Genomic DNA, 19412 nt, shown 5'->3' on the forward strand with positions numbered 1-19412 from the left:
TCGCTATGCCTATTCTTTTTGTGGCAAAGAAGGATAAGTCCGCACATTTATGTGTGGACTATCGAGCACTCAACAAACTTATAGAGAAGATTCAAGCTATCACTAGTTGGGCTGTTCCTACGACGGCTCAGGAGATCAGGTCCTTTGTGGGTTTATGTCAAGCCTACAGCTCGCATATGGATGGATTCTCAACATACGTAGCCCCTCTTACAAAATTTACACAAGGAGGTAAAGACATGCAGATAAAAGATTCGAGTTATTGGCAAAGCTTGTTAGAATTATTGCTATAATTTAGCAGTGACCAATGTAATGTAATAAGTAGGTTAGGGGCACTTTTCCCTCACTTAGAGGTTTTTCCCCCTAACCACAGTTAGTTCACTAATTATGGTTAGTGAAGTGATAAGGTTTTGTCACTTAGACAAAACCCATCACTCTATTCAGTTGTATCACACTCATCTATTTGCAACTAAGCTTTCAGCTCTTACGCTCTTGCTCTTGTTCTCTCATTTGCTCTATCTCCCATTCTCACATTTGGTATCAGAGCGGGTTCTCTTGCTCTTGCTCCTGCTGCACATTCGCCTCCAGCTCGAGCCCAACAGCTCCCTGCTCCAATCGCTCGTCGTCCGTACAGATCGTCCATACAATCTGTACGGACTGATTCTGTACAGTCCCACACTGTACCTGCGCTGCCTTCCGTACTGTCCCGTACAGCTCACACGTGCGCCGTTACAGCTCCCAGCTCGTCGACAGCGCCGTACAGATCCTGGACTGTATGTACAAACCGCCGTACAGCTCCATACACAGGCACCGTACATCCAGCATCCCCGTACGTACGTGCGCCGTACTATTTGTTCCGTTGGTGGTATCTTTGCCGTACAGTTCCGTACCCGTACCAGCTTGTCGACAGCCCCGTACAGATCTGTACTATCACCCTGCATCAGCCGTACATTTCGTTGTTGTCGCCAGCCGTACATCGTCGACTGTACGGCACGTGTGGCGCTGTACACCTGCAGTTAGCTTCAAGCATCTTCCGTACACTTCCGTACAAACTGCCGTACAGTTTGAAGGTGGGCTTGGAAATTCGCATTTATGCAGGACTTTTGAGCAGGGTTCTACTTGCAAGGTTCATTTGCAGGCGCATTCTTTGCATATAGTCATTGTTTGGCTCAGTTTTGTGGGAGCACAGTTGGATTTTTTGGGCAAACATTGCAGTAAATCTGCAAGTGTTGAAGAAATTTGGGGCTTTTGTAAAAATTTTGGCACACATTGCAAGCAAATTGCAAGGATTGGCCAAGAAATTGGGGCTTTCGCAGGAGATTAACTATTTGGGTGAAATTTGGCTCAATTTCAACTCCAAATTTGGGGCTTTTGTTCAGAAATTGCAAATTTGGGGCTTTTAGTAAATTTGCCCCTTTTTGGTTGCAATTTCAAGCCACAAATTGGGGCTTTGTGTTGGGAGAGCAATTTGACAGATTTCAGTTCACACTGCCTTTTTTGTGAGTGCTTTGAAGTGCTTTTGGCAGGTTTTGGGAGAGATTGGATGCTTTGGCAGATTTCTGACAGAGACATTACAGAGATTTGAGTTGCATTTTTAGCCAGTGTTTGGCTGTGTTTTTTGGGATTTGTGCACTCCATTCCTAGCAAGGGAATTCAGATTTGCATTTGCTCTATTTTCTTTCTCAGACATGGCCCGGCAAAATTAGAATGATTTCGGTTTCAGTGGTCTCTCCCAAGAGGACAAGCTGGATGGTACCAACTACTCCCTCTGGAGTTTTATGGTACACAATATTCTGATTTCTCGTAATTTATGGGACTATGTAAGTGGGGATGAGTTCCGGCCAGCAAATGTGGCACCTAATACCCCTCCCCAACAAGGAGGATGCAAAGTTCGTGCACAGGGTACAGCTGTAGCACAAGTTATTGGTGCAGTTATACCTACCACTCCAGAGCAGAAGAGATGGGATTCATGTGATGCTTTAGCTTTGTCGTGTATTTCTCTTTGAGTGAAAAGATTCATCATTCCGCATATCGGGTCGTGTAAGACCTCAAAGGCAGCATGGGATATTTTGGAGAGCATGTATGCAGCTCGGAATGATGCCAAGGTGTCTTTTTTGAAAAGAGAATTGTCTCATACACATATGGAAGAGGGTGACTCATGTCAGTGCACCTCACAAAGCTACAGGGTTTACGAGAGCAGTTGCTGAATATTGATGAGATCATTCCTGATTCAGAGATGATTACCACTACTCTGAATTCTCTTCTTGAGTCTTATCTCAGCTTTCATACCTCGCTGAATTTGTCGTTGAGGGGGGGTGCAAATCCTCACTTTTCACGAGTTGATAGGACTTCTGTTGCAGGAAGAGCAGACCAGGAAAAACATGGTTTCACGAGCAGGTGAACATGCCATGCTCTCAAAATTCAAGCCTAAAGCAAAGGGACAGGCAAAGATGTTACGCTCTAGCCATGGTAGCATGACCTTGGAAGAATCAGTCGACATTTTCCTTAAGGATCTATGTTTGTAATATATTTGTTTGCGCTTCATGTAAATGATCGAGAGGGAATTAATGTCAAGGTCCTAGGTGAGGGCTGATAGCACCAGACTAGGTGGATCTAAGGCTAAGGGCCTAATGCAAGAAATGTGCCCAGGGGCAAAGGATATTAAAGTATCCCAAGAGAGGGGAAAAAAAAAGATGCATTAGGAAAGGCCCTATGATGATGACATGTGGCATCTAGATCCATCTAGGGAAATGGGGCTTGTTGGAGTTAGTGAGAGATGGAGAATGGACTTTTCACGTGATTGGATTTCGATTTCTTTGTGAGCTCTCACGCTTCAGCAAGGTTGGCTGGGAGGATATTCTGTGGTGCTACTCCCGTGATTTGCTGTAGTAATTAGGAAATGAACATTTCAGTTGGTATTAGAGCCTACAGGTTGGACGAGGGGATTGCGTAGGAGGAGAGCGAGCTGGTAGAAAGAAGGATTTTAGTCAGTGATCGGCTTTTTGTAATGCAGACAACGATTTGAATTTACTGTGCATGCTGGACCTGACCGAATTGAGTACGACGAATGAAGGCGAACGATGGGTCTGTTAGGTGGCCCTGTTCGTGAGGCTGAGCCGTTGATGGATTGCTGTGTATCCTTGGTGAAAGAAGACTTTGAAGAACGTAATGTTTGGTATCGGACAGCAGACTTGAGCGTAGGCATGGGATGCGTGACTGTTCGTGGGCTTAACGGAGAGGTTTGATCGGCGTTGGCCTACGCAAATAGCGTGGAATCAAAAGATCTATGAAATTGAGGCTATACGTGGCGATGGGCGACGCACGGGGTTTGTGACAATAGTGGGAGTTTCGAATTTGTTTCATCTACGAAACTTCATCGACGAAGGAACGTCCGTCTTGCTTTTGGGAACCCTGCTCCGATTTTGGATGACTCAGCCACTCCATGACTAATAGCATCGGGTGGCAGGAGCGAATAGACCAAGGGGCTTTCGACATCATTTGCTCCTGTTTTCGTCATTTTGTTTTTTTTCCCCTGAACATTAGCTTGTGTGGAATATTTAGCTTGCATGAAGGGATAGCCAGCCCGTATGTAGGCTTGTGGTTCAAAGCAGGGTCAGATTATACTTGTGCATATGCCTTTGTGATAAAGTTAGTTTGATGCAGGAATTTCCCTAGTACAGGGAGAGTGGCTTGGGGTATATTGTGATATATGCTTCTGTCAAATGCCTAGTTAGTGTGAATCTGGGATTGCATGTATTCCCTAGTATAGGGAATTGTGTCAGAATGTCAGTATACTGAATTTTGTCAGTTTGTAAGTGCAGTGTTTTATTAAAAAAAAAAAAGAAGCAAAACACCCATTGACCTGAATGGAAGCAGAAGAAGGAGCTTCCAGGAGGGACCCTGGTGAGTCAGGAGTCTGGCCAACCCAGCAGGTGTCGCGCCCAGTAGCTCACACCTTATCTGGTAGGATTGCATTACTTGAGGATGCCTTGTAGCAGTTATTAGCGCAACAGTTACGGGCAAATGCAGGGCAGTATGAATTTAAAAGAGTGATACACAGTATGTCTGCCAGACCTTCTCGAGATGAGAAACGAAAGGCTCCAATGGAACCGGGGTCTAGTGTCCATACGGTCAAGCCTAGAAAGACTAAAGTACCTAATATTGCCAATTACAGGCGGGAAAAGTATTCTGGTCAGATGAATGACCGTAGTTTTGATGTCATTGAGACCTGGTTACACAAATGGGACGAGGCGTTCGCCATTTGTGAAATCAGAAATGATATCAAGAAGATCCGCGAGGCCACCCACATGTTTAGTGAGGCAGCGGATCGGTGGTGGATTAAACAACATATGATGGTATTGCATCCACTACCTGGGAGGGGTTTAAAAGGAAATTTAGGAAACACTTCTTACCTCTTGACGAAGCATCCCGAGCTTAGGATCAGTATAGAAACCTTCATCAGAGAAATTTGTTAGTGGCAGAATACACTGATAAGTTTCGAGAGAGCGTAATGAAGGTTGATGAACCCCTATCTCAATCAATCCAAGTGAAAGATTTCATATTTGGATTGAATGATCGGATTAAAATGAAAGTTCAGGCTAAGTATGTGAACACGTTGGATGATGCAATAGCCATAGCCCTGAACTATGAAGATGCCAAGGGCAGCAGGCCAAATGGTTTGCGCAGGTCGGAACCCAGTATGAGTATCAGAAGGACTCTGGGTTTAAGAAAAAGTGGATTAGTAAAGGGAGTGGTTCTCAGCCGAGTGGTCAAGCCAAGCAAGCGAAACCTGGTCACAGGACCAGTGTTAAAAATAGTTGATTTCGAGAAACCGTCGTTCCTGAAAACGGATGCAAGTGGCATTGTGGTAGGAAGAGGGAAGGCTAGTAGCCTTTGAAAGTAAGAAGCTTTCTCCCTCTCAAAAGAATTGGCCAACTCATGAATTGGAGTTGTATGATGTTATCCATGCTATGAAAACATGGAGGCATTATTTGTATGGTTCATAGTTTTATGTGGATGTGGATCATGATACTCTGAAACATGTTTGTAAACAGCCTGACTTGAGGGGCCGCCAAGCTAGGTTGGCAGAACTCATGCATGAGTTTAGTTTGACGATTCGGTACGAAGAGGGAAGGATAATAAGGTTGCTGATGCGTTGTCTCGCATTATGCACAATATGAGTTTTACGGTATTAGAGAGTGCTCTAATGACCAAGATTAAAGAAACTAAAAAGGTGGACGAGTTTGTCTAGAGCTTATGGCCGAAAGCTCATGTGTTTAGACTCGGGAAAGAAAAGGATGACCTGGCATCCAGAAAAGGCCAAACATATGCAAGATATACCATAAGAGATGGTATGCTGAAAAGAAATGGCAAGGTTGTAGTACCTAGTCAGAATGATCTCAGGCAGAGAGTCATTCGACAGTGCCATGATAGCCCATGTGCGGGACATCCAGGAGTCGAAAAGACATATGATCTCGTGAAGCGAGATTTCTTTTGGCCAAAGATGAAAAAGCATATTCATGAAAATGTGACACGGTGTTTTTCGTGTCAGGTAAGCAAGGCCGAGCGGATGAAGCCACTTGGACTTTTACAGCCCTTGGAGATACCACTAAGTAAGTGGGAGAGCATTTCCGTGGACTTTATTGTAGGGCTGCCTACGACACAAGGTGGATATGATTCTATCCTTGTGGTGGTTAATCGTCTAACCAAGATGGCTCACTTCATTCCGACTAGAGAGTCTGTTAGTGCCCCGCAAGTGGCGGATTTGTTTATTAGACATATATTTCATCTGCATGGATTGCCTAGATCCATAGTGTCAGACAGAGATGTCAGATTTACCGGTCATTGTTGGACAGCGGTATTTGAGACACTAAGGACTGAGTTGGGAATGAGTAGTGGGGATCATCCTGAAACGGATGGTCAGATGGAGAGAGTCAATCATATTTTAGAGGATATGCTGAGGGCGTATGTATCATTGAGGCAACATACATGGGACAAGTGGTTGCCATTGTTGGAGTTTGCCTACAATGATAGAAAACATTCCTCTACAGGGTTCAGTCCGTTTGAACTGAACTATGGCTGTAGACCAGCAAATCCAACTACAGTTGGAATACCTCAGAGAGTGCCTAGTGCCACGAACTTTGTGGTTCAGATGCGGGAGATGCTAGCACTTGCGAGAGCTGATATCCGCCAGGCTATGGATAGAGCCAAGGCGTATGCGGATGAAAACCTGTCTATAAGAGAATTTAAGGAAGGAGAAAAAGTTTTTCTCAGAGTTCCTTCGCACTCAAAGTCGTTAACTTCAAGAGAGTGTGCTAAGTTATCACCTCGATACTGTGTGCCGTGGTTAATTCTAAAGAGAATAGGCAAGGAGATAGAGGATAATGCAAGGCGCAAACCAACAAGAATCCTAGACCGAGGGACAATGCAAGTGCGCAATCGGAAGATACCCACAGTGTTGGTTGCATGGCATGGCCTGCCTCTATCAGAAGCTACCTGGGAATCCGTATACTAGTTGCGGAGGGTGTTCCCAGACTTTATCATCGAGGACGTTGATGTCTGAAGAGGGAAGGAATGTTATGCTCTAGCCGAGGTAGCATGACCTCGGAAGAATCAGTCGACATTTCCCTTAAGGATCTATGTTTGTAATATATTTGTTTGTGCTTCATGTAAATGATCGAGAGGGAATTAATGTCAAGGTCCTAGGTGAGGGCTGATAACACCAGACTAGGTGGATCTAAGGCTAAGGGCCTAATGCAAGAAATGTGCCTAGGGGCAAAGGAAATTAAAGTATCCCAAGAGAGGGGCAAAAAAAAGATGCATTAGAAAAGGCCCTATGATGATGACATGTGGCATCTAGATCCATCTAGGGAGATGGGGCTTGTTGGAGTTAGTGAGAGATGGAGAATGGACTTTTCACGTGATTGGATTTTGATTTCTTTGTGAGCTCTCACGCTTCAGCAAGGTTGGCTGGGAGGATATTCTGTAGTGCTACTCCCGTGATCTGCTGTAGTAATTAGGAAATGAACGTTTCAAAAGACTTCAGCAAATCAGCCTTCCAGTGGTTGAGGACAGCCTTCTCAAAAGGCTAAAGGTGATGCAGGTAAACCCAAGAAGAAGGGAATATGTCATTATTGCAAAAAGCCAGGTCACTACATTGGAGAATGCAAGAAAAGGCTTGCAAAAGAAAAGAAAAACGGCTCCAGTATCGCTGTCTCAGATTCAGCTCCCCATGCATCTGACAATGAGCAAGCTACAGCCAACTTTGTGGAGCATGACTATGCCTTCTTGTCTTGTATTTCAGACTCTCAGTTGGCTGCTCAGGATAGTACAGCCACTTGTAATGATGACACTTGCTTTTCTGACATGCAGTTATGATTCTTCCAAGGATGCATCAGCTTTCAGTGTCAATGAGACACATAATACATGGTATATTGACAGCGGTGCCTCAAAGCAGTCCCCGGCAAAAATAACCCTGAAAGGTTCAATCCAGACCATTGAGCAGGCCACTATGCTTGAAATCGAGGCAAAGGATCTTGATAGTACGAAGTCATAGTACGTGGATTTAGCAGAGTTTGACACCCAGCTCAAGGCCATTTACTCATCAGAGGATGGTTGGCTTTTCTATAAGAAAAGATTATGTGTACTCAAAGACAAATAGTAGTTGCTTCTCCATGATGCCCACGATGCCCTTAGTGGTGGTCATAGAGGTATCAATGGTACTTTGGAGAAGTTAGAGCGCTACTTCTATTGGCTAAGATGTGGAAGGACGTATATGGCTGTGTTTAGAATTGTCAGATATGCCAAAAGGTCAAGGCTTTCCACAAGAAGGCGAATGGCTTACTTATGCCATTGTCAATACCGGTTGGTCCTTTCCAAGACATAAGTATGACTCCGTGGAACACTTCCAGCATCCACAAGTACACGTAACACTCAATGTCTTACTATTTTTTATCGCTTTAGTAAATATTGTATGCTTATTCCCCGCAAGCAGACGGCTAATGCTGAAGACGTAGCTCATTTGTTCATAAACTGTTGGTATCCCATTGGAGGGTTGCCAAGGACCATCACACTCGACAGGGATTCTAAATTCACATCTCATTTTTAGAGGGCCTTGTTTGATGATTTTGGTACTAAGCTGCTGATGTCCAGCGCGTTCTATCCACAATTGAATGGAGGGATGGAAAAGTATAATGGAATGGCGTTTGATATTTTAAAATCATATTGTCATGGTGTTCAGGGTGGAAGGTGGTTTACATCACTTCTCACCTGAATGGTATCTCCATCTCTTGAACCTTGCATACCGTTGGACAGCACAAGTCTCTTCCTTGCCTTGCAGACGTGCCCTACATCGTTAATGTGGACATCATCAAGGTCTCGGTATTGGTTGGATTTGCCTCTTAGGTCATTGGGTCTGCAATACGTGTGCACATGGCACTCTTTAAAAGTGCATTTTTGTGCTCTCTCGAAGAGTGTTTATTGTATCTTTCAGCTCTTTAAGTATTAAAGTAAATTCTACCCTAATTGGGGGAGGGGGCCCTAAGTGGGTACAGGGACCCAATCGGTTGTCGTCTCTAGTCTCTCTCTACGCTCATCGCCTTTCTCTCTCTATGACACATAACTCTAATTTCTTGCTAAAGGTTTAAAGAAGGTCGTGCTGTGATTACACGATTAGATTACCGTTGCATATATTTTGGATCTGCTTTATGCACTGAAGAGGAGCTGCCACTTGCACTTCCACGACTCTCTAGTACTCAGATGTAGTAGTTATCTTTTTTAGTTGTACTTTGTCTCATATGATACAAAGATCACAGAGACTATGTCCCCTGCCACAGCCAGAGATGACTTGATAGATACAGATACACATATGAGATATCTTCGCATCCCATCGGAGAGCCACCACGGCACCTGGTTCTGTATTTTGAGTATTTTGGCACTCAACAACGGCCCTAGCGAGCTCTTTATCTTAGCCCACACTGCAAAGAGGCTTGTACGAGCTACTCTTTTTTATTGGACTTATCTCATAGGCTTGTGAGGCCTCCCAAAGATGTTAATACATCTCTCTCTCTCTCTATATGTGTGTGTGTGTGTGTGCACGCACGCATGCGCGTGTGTGCGCGTGCGCATGCACACCTTTGCGTGGCGGGATTCTATGGAGCATCTCTTTTGGCATTGCATAGAATCTCATGATTTCTTGCTTTTACTTCAGCAGCGGCTTCAAGCTCGTTTTCCAAGTGCTTGCTTAGGCAAGCATTTTGGTTGTTCGGTTTTCATCCTGTAAGGCAAGGACATGATCGCTATCAGGAGTTATGGAACCTATGGAAGGACGACAATCATCGGGTTTTTGGTGATTCCTCCTTGGCTAAGTATCAGGACTTTTGGGCATCGCTACGGCATTTTATGATTGTCTACATGTGCAGGATCTTGATTATCCTACCTTCTTGTCGTATAATTATGTCTATTGAAGTTTTAGTTGGTTGTCCCCTTTTTTGGGACTGCTTTTTGTAGTATAATCTCAATTGGATTTCACCAAAAAGAGAGAGAGAGAGAGAGAGAGAGAGAGAGAGAGAGAGAGAGAGAGAGAGTCTGTATATATACATACATACATACGTATGTATGTATGTGTATGGATGTATGGAGCTCTTATACTATTGGGGCTCTTGTCATGTATATGTATATAAATGTGTGTGTGTATGTGTACATATACATATACATGTACATGTGTGTGTACATATACAAATACATATATATAAAATTGCCATGACTCATCTAGCATTATCCCCTAATATGTATTGATCCCTATGTAACCCTTAGCATAGGATATATGCACACACACAACATATCAGTAAATAGTTGCGTTGTTGGTTTGGCTTTCACATGGTGGTTTTGTAGGTGTCCCTCCATCTAGGTGTATGATTAATTGAGTTTATTGTTGATTTTCTCAAGCTCTTTTTTGATTTACTTCTTTAAGCCAATGCGTTTTTATATAGGTGGTGGTTTAGGAGGGCATAAGGAATCGGGCCAATTGCGATTCGGTGGTCGTGATCGCCCCTTTCGAAAACCTTTGTATGTTTCTCCTTCTAAGTTTGATTTTTGTAAAGGTGGTTGTTTATAAGCAAATTATTATTATTTTTTTTGGTGAGAGAGAGAGAGAGAGAGAGAGAGAGAGAGAGAGAGAGAGAGATGTACTAATGTTTGCAGGAGGCCTCACAGGCCTATGAAACAAAGAGCAAAACCAGAAGGTAACTAGATTTGCGATAGGGAGTCTTTCCATCATGGAACAAGTAACTGCTAACTCGAAATTGAAGCTGAATCCTACTATTTTTCAATTGTTTACGGAAAAAAGAGAATGAGTAAAATAGTGGACATGAGACGCGACACAGGGTCTGTTTGGACCCGATCCTCCCTGCAATTGTCAGGGGTGGTGATTTATTATTAATTTTGTGATGTCCATATTTTGAAAGCTGAAGTCCAACAAATACATGAATAAGGCGATATAATAACTGATCCTCGTTGCAGTTTATACAATATTATCAGATTGACTATAACCATATGAATAAAGGTATAGTCATCCTTCAATCTTACATCCACCTTGGATTTCCTTGCTCCCTCGCATCGATAACATGCATTAAACGAGAGGAATGTTCTAAGAATTCAGATTAAAAACAAGAAATTTTGAACGGATGAGTAATTGAAAATCGTTATATTATAATATTTAATATATAATTATTATAACACACAGTGTGTGGGCGGGGTGGCGACGCGCTTCCTTCCCCAAAGAGTTATAATCCAAGAGAACGGGCCCTTCCCTAGGTGCCGTGATAATGCCAAGAGTATTAGCGCTAAGGATAATTTCAGAGAATGTATAAGAAACTGGCATATCACGTGTATGATCTTGCATCCACCTTGGATTTCCTTGGTCCCCTGTAGCTAACATGATGTGTGGAGTGATAGACAGATAGATAGATCGATCAGCATAGAACTCTAATCATTCAATTGTCTCACAACCTTATATCTATAAACAAAAAATACCGAACGCACATCGATTAGGAGAGAATCTTACCTCGGAACCTTGGTTGAAGACAGTGCAAGCAACTAGACCTCTCCACTGTTGCTTGAAGACATAGACAATGCTGACAATCATGTGCTTGCTACGGATTATATAGATTTATGACAGAAGCAATTCTATGCTTTTCTCCCATCCTTTTGATAAAAAGGTTAACTATGCTTTTGCACCTTGCTTTTCACATCGTTGGATTTTATTGAAATCAATGCCCACGATTGTGACAAATGACTCAAGGAAAGCTCAAAAAACTCAAACCCTAGGATGCTTGCCGTAACTAGTACAAGCTGAAGCAAAGGGCTCACTAGGGCCTTTGCTGAAAGCTAAAGTGCTAAGCTAGTGAACAAAATAGTAGAGTAGCAAAATATTAGAAGAGTATTAGGTGTTTAGAGTTAACGCTCCTAGTATACATACCCAGGTTCCATATACCCAAGTAACTTGGTGGCTCTTTGATGAGATTTGAGGAGCTCTCGTATTTGTCTGTGGAGCTGCCTCTCGATGCGGTGGAGGGCGTGGCCTCCTCAATCTTTGTATCCGATGGGCTACGTCAAGGGTGATGCCTTGTCTCCGGCGATCACCTCTGAGGAGGTCTGAAATAGACCGATCGTGTGTGCTCTGGTCCCTCTCCGTGTTGCATGTGGAGTGCGTATCTCTCGTCTTCTAGCATCATCGGGGACTCCCACTTCTAATCCATGATGCTCTCATCTCATCAAGCTCCTCTCCCTTAGCCTCACCAGCATTTGACTCAGATGCATAGAAATCTGTAACAAGTGTTTGTGCTCTATCGATCTTGGTGACCTGTGGCATCAATCCCTACTGGTTTTTGGTCTATCACATCAGTTTCTCTCTCTTGTGTCGCATCTCAATCAGATAGAGCCTAACACAAACCTGATCGGGAAAATGGATCAGCTGTGTAAGTGGACCAAAGCCATGCCTTTCTTGAAGGAGGTAGTGATATCGCCCTTGCTTCTCGTAGTAGATTGGATAGACTTATAGAAGTGCTTCTCTATCTCGATCTCTGCCATTCGGCATAGTGTGCAGATCCTCTTTTAGAGGATCGTGTTGCCCTTGTGACCCGCTTACTACACAAGGCTGCCATTCATGCTTTCCCCCACACCACCCGCTCCACCCACCTACCACCCCCTGAAACCGTACCCTGTAATAGTTGGTACGATGATGAGTGTAAGGCTTTACGCCGTCAACTCAGATTCGAAACCAAAAATAATCTTCCGAGTGTATCAGAGACGCTACGTGAATACCGTAGACTGGTATGGAGGAAGAAACTAGACTTCGTTCGTCGGAACGAGGAGGAGCTACTGAACATTTTGTTTAGTAACAACTTTAAGGACTTCCGGCAGAGATTTCTAGAAGGACGGTCCCCTCCGCCACTCACTGACACTCAGATCTGGCTTGATTATGCACACACACTTTATGACATCCCAAATCAGCCAGTCCCTAACCTCTCACACATGCCTCGTCCCACATCCTGCACCCTCTTTACTAGAGGAGAGGTAAAGGATGCCGTAATGAAACTTCATAATGGCTGAGCAAAGGATCATGAGGGGCTATGCACTGAGTTCATTGCATATGGGATTAACCTCCTAGTCCCGCTGATCTTAGTAAAGCTTTTTAATGAAGCGGTTTGTTTGGGATTTCCACACACTTGGACCATTAACACTATCTCACCCATCCACAAGGCAGGGGATCCCATGAGCGCGGAGAACTACAGGACCATTATGATTGGACATGTCATGTCCAAGATTTACCCCTTCACTAGAGGAGGGGTAAAGGATGCCGTAATGAAACTTCATAATGGTTGAGTGAAGGATCATGAGGGGCTATGCACTGAGTTCATTGCATATGGGATTAAACTCCTAGGCCCGATCTTAGTAAAGCTTTTTAATGAAGCGGTTTGTTTGGGATTTCCACACACTTGGACCATTAATACTATCTCACCCACCCATCCACAAGGCAGGGGATCCCATGAGCCCAGAGAACTACAAGACCATTATGATTGGACATGTCATGTCTAAGATTTATGCATCAGTACTTGACTCCGAGGTTAGCAGACTTGCAGAGTGTCGAGGACTTAGAGCAGTAGGACAGACCGGATTCCGGCGTGATCATGGAACCATGGACCACATTCTCCATTTATAAAGTACAGCTCTAAGGTCATTTTCACATTTTCAGTTCCCCACTCTTGAGTAACCTTGCATTCCATAGCCTCCTCTTTCATCTTCCCGAGCATCCTCCTACACTCACGGCTTCCCCTAGAGAGGCTTTTGACTTGTGGATTTCATCCATTGATTCCCATGACTCTGTAGATCAGGTTTATCCCATCTTCTGCAAAGCATTCCATCTTGAGTCACACTTGAGAGCTCTCCTTCCTGCGGATAATCCCTCTCTTCAATTTTTTGATAGACTTATCTATGGGCAATCTGTCGTGATTGCTAACTCCCCTCACCAATGGGTTTCATTGGATATTTTGAGCTCTTTTGACCAGAGTGCTAACTTCAAGAAGACACTAGGTAGGGCCATGGATAATGTCTCTCTCTCTCTCCTGAGTATGCTATTCCCATCGGGGATGATTCATCTTCCCCAATTCATTTGATCGAGAGAGATGCAGCCCTTACCGTTCTCCTTGCGACTAGCAAGTTTGATGAGGATGTTGGCGAGCAGCCCGAGGGTCCTGCAGCCACAAGTGGTGGAGCAAGTCCATCAACAAGTGGTGGAGCAAGTCCATCAACAAGTGGTGGAAGAGATGACCTAAACCTAGACTTGGAGCCTGAGGAGCATACTTCAGATGTATCATCGAGGAGGCGAGGTCACGGAAGCAAAGGGTTTATTGTTGCTTTGTGGATTTCCGCAAGGTGTTTGGCACGGTCCCGAGAGCCTGCCTCATATGGCGCCTACAGGACTTCGGTTATGACAAGGAGATCATTTGGGTTGTCATGGCACTTTACGAGAGAGTTTCTGGCAGGATCCGGGTGGACAGACGAGATCATGAGCACCATCGGGGTCAAACAAGGGTGTCCTTTGTCGCCTACCTTGTTTGGCCTCTACATTGATGAGCTTGAGATAGTGATGCAAACACAGGGGGGTGTAGGTTGCTCTCTTGTGGACACGCTGATCCATATTTTTCTCTATGCAGATGACGTGGCTCTCTTGTCTTTCTCAGCAGAGGGGCTTCAGAGACACGTAGACGCACTACGGTCGTTTTGTGAGTCTCATGATTTGAAGGTCAACCTGGATAAAACCAAGGTCATGATCTTTAATACATCTCGAGCCATCATGCGTCAGGAGCAATTCACATTTGCGGGGTCATCTGTTGAGATAGTTTCATCATACACTTATCTTGGGGTTATCTTCTCCGGACCCAGCTTTACTATGAGACCCGCGATGCAGGCACACTTGAGTAGAGGGTATGCTTCATTGGCCAGACTAGAGAGGCAGTGCTTCCCCTCGCACTTTCAGGATACACGCATCAAGGGGTTGCTTTTTGACTCCTTGGCTCGCCCAGCGGGGATGTACGACAGCCCTTATTAGGGGCCTGACTTGTCAGATACATAGTGGGCTCGTGTGGAGCGGCTACAGGTTCTCATGTTATCACGGATGATTCGTGGTAAGACATCCGTTCCTCACGAGATCATTCAGGCTGAGTTTGGGTCACCCCCTTTACAGCTAGATGTTGCATTTCAGGTCATCACATATCTGTACCGAGTTAGGGAATATGGGGATTATACCCTGGGGCGTAGCAGGCTACCATGGATAGCTCTATCCTCCTCTATGGCACTTGCATCAGGAGGAGACCAGAGGTGCTGGTATGCACGTACAGAGAGATGGTTTGAGCGATTGGGGCTCCACATGGATAGACTACCTCCCTTCCAGTACAGCATGGATGCTCCGTTTTCTCCCCTCTTATCACACGAGGTCAACCAGGTTATCCGTGAGGATCTACTACAACTACACACATTTCGGACCTGGTTGGGACCGAGTGAACTCCCAGTGAAGCTTAGCTTCTACAGAGATCACTTCTTACGTATCACAACGGAGGGGTTCATTGACCCACCAGGATACACACAGATTCACCTACCCCACTCGCTGAGGATCTCTCTTGGGCAGTTCCGGGTCTCTTCACACAGACTTCGCATCAAGAGCGGCAAAGCAGAGCTACCCAGGGAGAGGCGCATATGCACTCTGTGTGACATTCAGGAGGTTGAGAGAGAGGAGCATTTCATCTTCAGGTGTCCTGTGTACTATGAGATCCGAGGGCGTTTCCACTGCCTCTTCAGGGATAGTTAATTTTGTAAATATTCAAATGAATGGACATCAGCTTGTTTATGGAGACCTAGAGAGGGGCATACTAATACACATATCAAGAAGAGATGTACACATCCGGAGGTGTTCGTGGCTCAAGAGTTATGTCTATGCTATTTTGCAATCACCTACTTCCATACATCATAGTGGCATAGGGACACAGGCATGTATGCCACATGCATTTGTACGAGGAGCAGCTCGTCGCTTCCTTCCCAACGGGAGTGTACTCAAATATATAGGGCTCTCTAGGCAAGGAAAGATTTGCATTGGTGGGGGACTTTTATGTCCACATTGGGCATGCAAGCAATGATACATATGTTGCCCATATAGTGAGACAAACTTCAGCCATACAGCAACAAATTCACATGTGGAGGCGGCTATAACATGGTTATTAGTAAGGGAAATACTTATTAGATATGTGCATCGCCTATAGGCGGATACTATACAATGGCTTGCATAATGGTCTTAGGATGCACACGTGTGCCAACCCTATAGTGGAGGCGACATCATTTAATAGGTCTCGGGTCTCTTGCTTTCATTGCACAGATCGCAAACTTTTATCTTCTTATGCTAAGAGCTGATCACTCGTCTCTCCAATTAGAAACCTATCTTCGCTTTGGGAAGGCATTCACGGTTTAATCCTTTGATCCCACAAATACTTGATCAAGTGCCTTCTTTTGAGGTCTATTCGCAAACAAATTAATGATTGTCTCGACTCTCAATGTATTTGTTCAAGCATGAAACACATGATTCTTGGACAAACTGATACAACTCTTGTTGTTATAGGAAACTATTTAGGCCTCACTTATGGTAGATCTAGGTCTTCCAACCTAGTAACAAGAAATGTGCTTGATTGCATGCTATTCTAATTTTATGGGTGGCAGGAATAGTCTGCTTTTTTTTTCAGCACCAAGCAATCTCTGATGTGACCAAAGAGAAACAAGAACCTGCAGTTTACACTCAGTCATCTATATTAGTGGACCATGCATCTAACATTCAACCCCTTGGTTTATTTCAACCCCTACCAAATTGTGCCTTTGGTGTACTGCAATATTCTCTTAGCAGCTTTTCAATATGATCCCTTGGGTTCTGCATAAATTGATTTAGTTATCCAACTGGATGTGTAATATCAGACGAGTATGTATCAAGTAAATCAGATTTTCCATGGTTACCTACAGCGATATGCATCCACGTTCTGTGAATGTCACCATAGGAGTTTCCATGGACTCACGGTTAGCAAATTTGAGTGTTTTCAAAAGTTTTATTGCATTTGTGCTTTGTGATAATAGTTGCGATAAGAGAATGCTTTAAAGTCTGTCTATCTATGTCGACAATTAGGTAGTGTGTGTCTTTTATGAAACGCCTGAAATGGAGTGAGATGTGTTGAGTGTCTTGAAGCATGATGGCCATAGATCTTGTAGAGGTCTGGAACACTAAAGGTCGAACTTCACCAAAGGTGAAATTAATGAAATATTATCATTGGTGGGAAAGTCTCTCTCTTAATTGTAGCTTGTGAACGTTGAGGTCAATCTAGGACATTGCACTTATCTAGAGACATGCGACACATGAAGATAGTTGAACAAAGCTACCTTAATGGTAATGTCAAGGGCACTGACATGAATGCTACCAGCTTTTCCCCTGGGGTTGAATGTTTCCAAGGTAAAATTGGGACTGCATTGGAAGACTTCTTGAGGACTTCATGTGTTTGCATTTCTAGTTGCAATATGTTTTGATTTCTGAGGCAGCTCAGCTATAGCTTTAGAAATTTCTAACAATCCGAACCATACTCAAATGAGAGAGAGAGAGAGAGAGAGGCTGCCAACATTTACTGGTTTTCAGGCGGCCAATTCCACAAGAAGAACTTAAAAAGCTTGGGATTCCTCTGCCACCAGAAGGTCACTATATGCCTCGGTTTGTGGTACTTCTCTTCTATGAGTTAGTACTCTTCGAATCTATATTCTTGTGCCATATTTGGCAGTGCTTCTCTTTTCTCTCTGTGATCACCATTTTGAATTAATGTTCTTGTGGTCTTATGTTGATTGGCCAAGTGGTGACAACAGTGGGTTTCTTGCAGATTCCTCCCTTACCCAAAAAGAGATCAGATGTCTCTATAAGGGTTTCTGGTTACAACAAAAGCAGGCCTTATGACAAGATTATTCAACAAGAGAGTGTAAGTATGTTGTTTTGTGCTGATGGGAAGTTTGATTCTGAGCATGCTAAGAGTTCTAAGAAAGATCAGGAGATGATATATGGGGGATTGCTTGATGTTCTTCAGTCTCGTAGGTCCCCAGAAGTTGAATGTCTCATGGAAAAGGAGACTCTCAAGGAAGAAGGCAGCTCTCATGAAAGTGATGAGCAGAGGAGGTCTCATCAGAGGCAGGAAAGGAAAAAGGATCATAGGCAGTCACGAAAGTCTGTGGAGGTTGAGAAAATGACAGAAAAGATGATGCCCAAGGAAGAAAGGAGATTTCATGAAGATGATAGGAGGCAGCATCGTCATAGGCATGAAAGGAGAAAGGATCATCGGCACGATGTTCTTCCATCACACAAATCCCCAGAGGTCAAGGGAACTACAGAAATGGTGATACGAATGGAAGAAAACAGATCAAATGAAGATAATGGCAAAAGGCGGTATCATCATAACAATGACAAGGAAATGGATCTGAGGCTTGAGGCTCAGCAGTCAGATGTTGAAAGGACAACAGAAAAGATGCTTCCCAAGGAAGATGGCAGATTTGAGGAAGAGGATGATAGGAGACAGTGTCATCACAGGCATGGCAGGAGAGCTGATCATATAGATACTAATGATAATGAAAGGAGCAACCCAATCCTCAACAAAAGTAGAACCTCAGGAGAAGAGCGTGACCGAAAACGGCATAAAAGCAGGCGGTCTTTTCAAGCTGAGAGGACGCCGTCAGGAAATGAATGTTCAGAAATAGATAATCGAAGGTACCAGATGAGTGAGCAAAAGGCGGAAAGGAAGGAACAAAACACAATTGATAATGACCCTGGTGATGATGATGATGAGAAGACTTCTAGAAAACGGCATCGTCAACAACACAATTCTCCCTCTAGATCAGTGAAGGATGGGGATGAGCCTAGTGGTGGGACCAGGTGCAGCATGAAGTAAACAATTCCCAGTACTATTAACTCCAGTTCCAATCATCTTTTGACAGCTGAGACTTTTGCAGCAGTTTGTAAGAGAGCATTCATTGGTTAAAGGTATGGAGATGTTATGCTGTTGTTTATAGGAGGTGGTTTTTTGACGAGTTTTTCTGTAGCGAGTTTGAGAGTTTTTTTGCCTTCTTAGAGTCAAAGATCATTGGTGATGGCAATTGCAACCATCAAATTGACAATCCATGTAGTCTATTGGAATGACATATTTACAAAAAGTTAAGGGACCTCTCTTGAGTGCGGTTGAAATGCAATGCTCCAACAAAGTCCATGCTCTTTCACTAGCATCAATTTCTTTGATCCATAAATGTAACCATTTTGATGACTAGAAGGTTTCGATAGATACAATGCAGAAACTATGTCCTATTAAAGGCTAAAAATATCTCAAAATTATTAAACTTATAATCCATGTAGTCTATGTGAGAGCCATGCCTAATAATATACCTTGCTTCTTCTCTCAGCCTTGCATATAGCCCAAAAGAATCACCTATATCTTCTTCATGTACGTATTGGTTGCATTCGACTCACTTAGAGAAAGGTGGAGGCCTCTCTTAAGTGTTAGAGCATTCTACCTTTGCAAAAGATGTTGTAGGTCGTCTTCTAGGAGGCACCACCAACTCATAGTCATGTTAATGACTACCATGAATCCCTATCCTTCACTCACCCCTTAGATATGTAGGGTCCTTACCAACACTTGCAACAAGTGTAGAATTAAATTCAACAACCTATTTTGGGCTAATATAACTTGACTCGGTCTAACCAATCCAATGCAAAAGAGGGACCTAGCTCAGTTTGCATTTCTCTTTCATGATGCCACGATGCTCACACCGTGCAATTTGCAACAACGTAGTACTCAAATCCC

General features: G+C 43.8%; 1 protein-coding gene across 4 annotated transcripts in view; it reads left to right on the forward strand.

Moving 5' to 3' along the window:
• Nucleotides 1–18790, forward strand: part of LOC147899924 (RNA-binding (RRM/RBD/RNP motifs) family protein) — a 69979-nt gene extending 51189 nt beyond the window's left edge. For all 4 annotated transcript variants that reach the window (XM_087377553.1, XM_087377555.1, XM_087377554.1 and 1 more), the window contains 4 exons: nt 9987–10062; nt 17216–17294; nt 17451–17546; nt 17652–18790. In XM_087377553.1, the coding sequence (XP_087233679.1) occupies nt 9987–10062; nt 17216–17294; nt 17451–17546; nt 17652–18506 (1106 nt within the window). In that variant the 3' untranslated portion in view covers nt 18507–18790. The remainder of the gene's footprint in view (nt 1–9986; nt 10063–17215; nt 17295–17450; nt 17547–17651) is intronic.
• Nucleotides 18791–19412: the final 622 nt, after the last annotated feature.

The sequence above is a fragment of the Dipteris shenzhenensis genome, chromosome 7 (assembly GCF_047967505.1).
Source record: "Dipteris shenzhenensis isolate YYH24624 ecotype China chromosome 7, Dip_SZ_1.0, whole genome shotgun sequence".
Lineage (NCBI taxonomy): Eukaryota > Viridiplantae > Streptophyta > Polypodiopsida > Gleicheniales > Dipteridaceae > Dipteris > Dipteris shenzhenensis.